This window comes from Leptonychotes weddellii, chromosome 3 (assembly GCF_054177405.1).
Source record: "Leptonychotes weddellii isolate Sample4059 chromosome 3, ASM5417740v2, whole genome shotgun sequence".
NCBI classification, from domain to species: domain Eukaryota; kingdom Metazoa; phylum Chordata; class Mammalia; order Carnivora; family Phocidae; genus Leptonychotes; species Leptonychotes weddellii.
This window is the reverse complement of record NC_138371.1, coordinates 34793019-34798876: the sequence shown is the minus strand read 5'-3', so window position 1 is coordinate 34798876 and position 5858 is coordinate 34793019. Positions and strand designations below refer to the sequence as shown.

At 39.3% G+C, this 5858-nt stretch overlaps 1 protein-coding gene across 7 annotated transcripts in view; it reads right to left on the bottom strand.

Moving 5' to 3' along the window:
* ANKRD44 (ankyrin repeat domain 44) overlaps window positions 1-5858 on the bottom strand; it is a 279526-nt gene that overhangs the window by 30099 nt on the left and 243569 nt on the right. For all 7 annotated transcript variants that reach the window (XM_081813918.1, XM_081813922.1, XM_081813923.1 and 4 more), the window contains exon 18: window positions 1567-1768. In XM_081813918.1, the coding sequence (XP_081670044.1) occupies window positions 1567-1768 (202 nt within the window). The remainder of the gene's footprint in view (window positions 1-1566; window positions 1769-5858) is intronic.

Genomic DNA, 5858 nt, shown 5'->3' with positions numbered 1-5858 from the left:
ATGATTATCCTTCATTGTTTACCTGTTTACAAGGACAATTTTCCACAATCGAAGTAGGCCTCTTGTAATTGTCAGGAAATACTGTACATCGCACCTAAAGCAGAATGCTTGCCATAATAATATACAACTAATCTTTAAGAAGGAGAACTAAATTTGAACTTTATAATAATACCAAGAGTGCCTAGAATACCAAACTTCACAATAATACTTTATAATTATATCAAGAATACCAAAAACACAAAGTGTGATGGGAAATGAGAATTTATAATTTAACCATACCAACCATTACTGACCTCATGGCTGAAGTTTTTTCCAGGAACAATCATTTCCAGATAATTAGGCAACACCATGTTTTTTTCAATCTCTATATTGCTTTTCTTCAGTGGTTAGGAAATTCAAGGATATATACATGGAAATAGTTTCACAAGACCTAACATTTTTTTCCAAGTAACAAGAATCATAAAGTCTTTTGAAAAGCTGTCTTTACTCCTTGTTTCCCAATCCACCCATTATTTCATGGTCTGAATAAGATAGTTATTTCTCTTTATGAGCCAATATCTACTATCCTGATCAAAGGCTGGTATCATTGAATTCCTGACCCAAAGGTATTTATGCCTCAGCTGAGCTAGAGATTCTTCCACATTACTTTTGTATCTGTGTATACATCCAGAAATGTCTTGACAGAATTTTATTTTATGTATATTGGAGAAAAGTCCCAAAAAGTCAAATTACTTACTTTTTGATATATACATAACACTTTTTAAGAGTCTTTATTTTAACACATGATGCATCAAGAATCAGCATCAGAGCAAAAGCTAAGAAGCGTCATTTAGACTGGCAGAATGATGTACCAATTAGATTGCTGTCTGATGACACTTTTTATGAAATAGCTGTGAAAAAAATCGTTAATTTTATGCTTTAAAATGCTGTGTGATTCTGTCTGTGTAACTCATTTGAAGATCACATTACACCTTGCCTCCTCTTTAGGAAGTTTTGTGGTAGCCACTGGTCAAAGTTCTGAACTCTCTCCTGAGTTAAGAAGGCAAGATAGAGCGCAGAGGATTTTTAGGGCAGTGTTTTTAACATCTTACTTTGTATGATACTATCATGCTGGATCCATGTCATCATACATTTGCCCAAATTCATAGAAGGTATAGCACCAAGAATGGATCCTAATGTAAACTATGGACTTTCAATGATTATGATGGGTCAATGGAGGTTTATCAATTGTAACAAATGAAACACTCTAGTGAGGGTTACTGACAATGGGGAAGGCTATGCATGTGTGTGGGGGCGCGGTGGAGGGAGACAGGAAGTATACAGAAAATCACTATATCTTCCTCTCAATTTTGCTGTGAACCTAAAACGGCTCTAAAAGAAGAAGACCAGAGTCTTTCTGGCTATAGAACACTAATCCTCTTCAAGTGGATAGTAGGCCAAAAGCATTTTGGAAGAGTGTAGGCATAGTTGATGTAGAAAGAAAATTGATACTTGAAAAGTTGGGATGAAAGAAAATGCTGTCATCCTTTTTCTTAGACTTGCAACCAGACTCTTGACAAGACCCACCTGAGGCATGAAGTGGGGTTCTTTTGGTGACATTGTCTTTCACAAAGATGGATGCGCCCTGATTGATAAGTGCTTCCACACATTCTGTGTGTCCCTTAAAGGCAGCCAGGTCCAGAGCAGTGCGGCCTTTCTCATCCCTGATGTCCAGGTCCACCAGCGACTGCAGAAGGACTTCCAAGGCCTGATGGTGCCCATTGTAGGCCTGCAAAGAAGAAACCAACCATTCAGATGCTCACTCACCTCAAACCCCACAACAACCCACATGAGGGGCTGAGCCTCCCAGGTCACAGTTGGTGACCACTCCAAAGGGCACATCAGAAAAATGCTGGGGATAATTACTGAAACAGACAAACCGGAGAGTCAGACTGAAAAATTAGAATGCACAAGCCTCACAACTACATAGGAATTTCTTCATGTTCTTTCTTGTTTGTCAGATAATTTGCTCCAAAGGTACTAAATATATTCTTATATTTATATCTATCAATCTAATAATCTAATACAGATTAGCAGCTGAATGAATTAATATAATGTTCTATCAGTTCACTCCTAAACATACTGACACAATCAGAATATTCTGGAGGAGACTTTTCTGTTAAACCTAGAGGAAAAAAAATCACTAAGAACAATGTGGACTTGGTAATTCATCAGAAGCATACAGATCTGTTACAGTCCAACATTTTAATTTCTAAGCATGGGACCTCAGGCAAGTTTCTTAATTTCACTTAGAGTTTGTTTTCTCATCTATAAAATGAGAGCAATAAAAGCTGCCTCCCAGGGAAGATAAAAAGAGATAAATTCACACAGGCTTTCCATAATATCCTGTACACAGTGGATGCCTCCTCCTTTCTCCTTTACTTTTCCCATTGATTATCATTAAACATAGACACAATTATGGAAATATATTCTGTGTACCAGCACCAAGTTCAGGCCTATTATGAGGTCCCATGCTATGTTAGGTTAAGAGGCTTCCCGCTACTAAGACAGAAAATCGAAAGACTGAGAGATAATTTTCATTAAGTCTATAAGGTAAAAAAATGTATGTGCACACACAAGGCAAAGGACATGGGAAATAAAAGAGAGAAGAGGGCCAAGGATAGGAGGGGGGGAACTGAGGAAGGAGAAGGAAGTAAAGAAGGAGACACAGAGAAGTCCTGCCCCCGGTGTCCTCAGCAGCCAGGCTCCCCCTCTTATGTCAGCTGCACTTTCTGCTTTCCCACCGTAGCGATTACTCGAGGCACAACGTATTTGAAAAGAAGCTTATTAGCACAGACAAAAGATCAATATCTCTCATACACAAAAAGCTCTTACAAACCATTTTAAAACTTAGGAAAATGTACAAAGGGCATGAAAAGACAGCTTACAGAAAAATAAATATGAAAGGCCAATGAACATATGGAGGAAATATGTAAATTTTTAAGGTACTATTTTTCAACTACCAGATTGACAATGAATAAGTTTGGTCATGTCCCAGTACTAGTTAAGACATGGTGAAAAAAAGCAGGGGCACCTGGGTGGCTCAGTCAGTTAAGCGTCTGCCTTGGGCTCAGGTCATGATCTCAGGGTCCTGGGATTGAGCCCCCTTGGTCTCCCCCGCTCAGCGGAGAGTCTGCTTCTCCCTCTGCCCCCCGCCCCCGCACTCCCTGCTCATGCTCTCTCTCTCTCAAATAAATAAATAAAATCTTAAAAAAAAAAAAAAGACATGGTGAAAAAAGCAATCTATGCTCTGTTGTGCTCGGAGTATGGTGTGACATTTGTGAAGAGTGATTTGACAAAATCTATCAAAAACTTTTTGAAAAACTAAACTGCAGACAGTACGTATAGCATGACCTCATTTATATAAAAAGCAAATATATCTAGATCTATACCTATCTATATCTATGTATATTTCTATGTTCACAGAAAATTTTAGAATACAAAAGAAAGTGTTAATGGTGGCTACCTCGAGAAATGGAAGATAAAGTAAAGAGTATATGGACGTACTACCTTTTTAAAAATCCTTTGCGGAGCTCCAGTGGCGCAATCGGTTAGCGGTACTTATAAAAATCCTTTGAATTTTTTCCTAAGTATATGTTAACAACAATAATACCAAAAACTAAATATAAAAGGATCCCCAGAATTTAAGAGTACTGATAGGAATTGTTTTAATACTTTCCCTTTACATTATTTTGTGAATGATTATGGTTATTATATATTATGTAGTAAACATATATATTACCTATAATATGCAGTATAATAATTCACATGCTGATGAATCTCAATATCCCATTTCTAACTTCTCCTTTTACTTCTAGACTTGTATATTCAACTGCCTATTGGTATTTCCACTTGAATGTATGCATCTCAAGCTTAATATGTCCCAAACCAAATTCTTAATTTCCTTCCTCAAACCTGCTCCAGCTGCAGCCTCTTCCATCTTAGTAAGTGGTAAGGCTATACCTCTAGTTGCTCAGGCCCAAAACTTTGGAGTCGTCTTTATCTTCCCTCTTAAGCCCAGGGTTGTAGTCCTATACAAGGGCTCTGGGACACTAGGGCAAGTGGGTGTTGAAAATAGCCTCTGGCTCCCCATCCTAGCCTGGCCATGCCCTGTACAGGGATGTGTCTGCTGAGAGCAAGGGACCCCTCTTGCTAACCACACAGAGGTGTCATCAGGTTCTCTGGCCCCTGGCAGGAAAACATCTACCCCCACATCCCTGGTCTAATTCACACACAGGTGCAGTGTGGCTAGCAGCAGCCCTCAACGTGCCATCATCTCTACTCTTTCTTTAAAATATGTCCAGAATTGACCCAGTTCTCGCTATAGCACCATCCTCTTTCGCCAGGATTATGGCAAGGGCCTTCCTTTCCATCCTCGCCCCACTGCAATCTATTACTCTCACAGCCTCCAGATGAGCTCTCTTAAAACCCAAGTTGGACATACCAGTCCTTGATGAAAACTAGTCAATGGCTCCTTCCTTCCTTGATAATAAAATCCCAAACCATTCCGGCCCTTAGGATTAGGCCTCCTTCTACCCTGATCATCAGCATGCCTCCTCACTCACTCTGTTCAACCACACCAACCCCTCCTCCTACCCCATGGTTAAATAGACACATTTCCTCCTCCGGGCTATTGCATCTTTTCTTTCCTTTTCCTTTCTTTTTTTGCTATTGCATCTTCTCTCTCTCTCTCTTTCTTTTTCAAAGTTTGTTTGTTTTTTTTAGTAAGCTCTACACCCAGTGTGGAGCTCGAACTCACGACCCCAAGATCAAGAGTCGCATCTCCTCTGACTGAGCCGGCCAGGTGCCGCTGCATCTGTACTTCCTATTTCCTGTCTGAAAAGCTCTTTCCCCTGAGGGCCACGTGGCTCTCCTGGGACTTCTGCTTCCAGTATCACCTTATCTGGAGGTTTTTCAGAGGCAAAAACAGCCCTCCACCCTCCACCTCAGCATACTACCAGACACTCTCCAACCCACTTACCCTGCTTTATGTTATCTTTATAGCACTTATTACCACTTGATATCTGTTACTTATCTGTTGGTTTGTTTATCATCTGTGGTTGAAGGCACTTCATGTGTATTGCTCACTGCTGTACCCTAAATCATGCCCAGGGCATAGTAGACACTCAACGATTATTTGGTGAATAAATGACTTAATATAATGGCTATTATTATCATTTATTAGTATTAGTAGGAGAAATATATACATATATATGTACATATATATATTTAGAAATATATTGTTAAGTAGCAGCTATTTATCTATGCAAACATTCTTTTTACTGATGACAAAACAAAACAAGCACCGTTAATTAATTTGTCCAAGATCACTTGATTATATGAAATTTCAAACTTGTACAAAGAGAAGAGGAGAGTGTAATGAGTTCCTATATACCCAGCACCCAGTTTCAGCCATTATCAACTGACCATAGGGGATTTGGGGCCAACTTGGGAGGACCTATCCTCTGCTAAAAAGCTGTGGTACTAGCAGTGTCTACATCAGGGTGTAAATCAGCCTATCTCACTTTACTCTGGGCTTATCTGTGACTTATTTGAAAACTGACTTTGTATAATACTTCTCATTTTAAAGTGTAATGGTAGCAAAAAAATGGGCAGAAGACATGAACAGACACTTCTCCAAAGAAGACATACAAATGGCTAACAGACATATGAAAAAATGTTCAACATCATTAGCCATCAGGGAAATTCAAATAAAAACCACATTGAGATACCATCTTACACCAGTTAGAATGGCAAAAATTGACAAGGAGAGGTTGGAGAGGTTGTGCAGAAAGGGGAACCCTCTTAACACTGTTGGT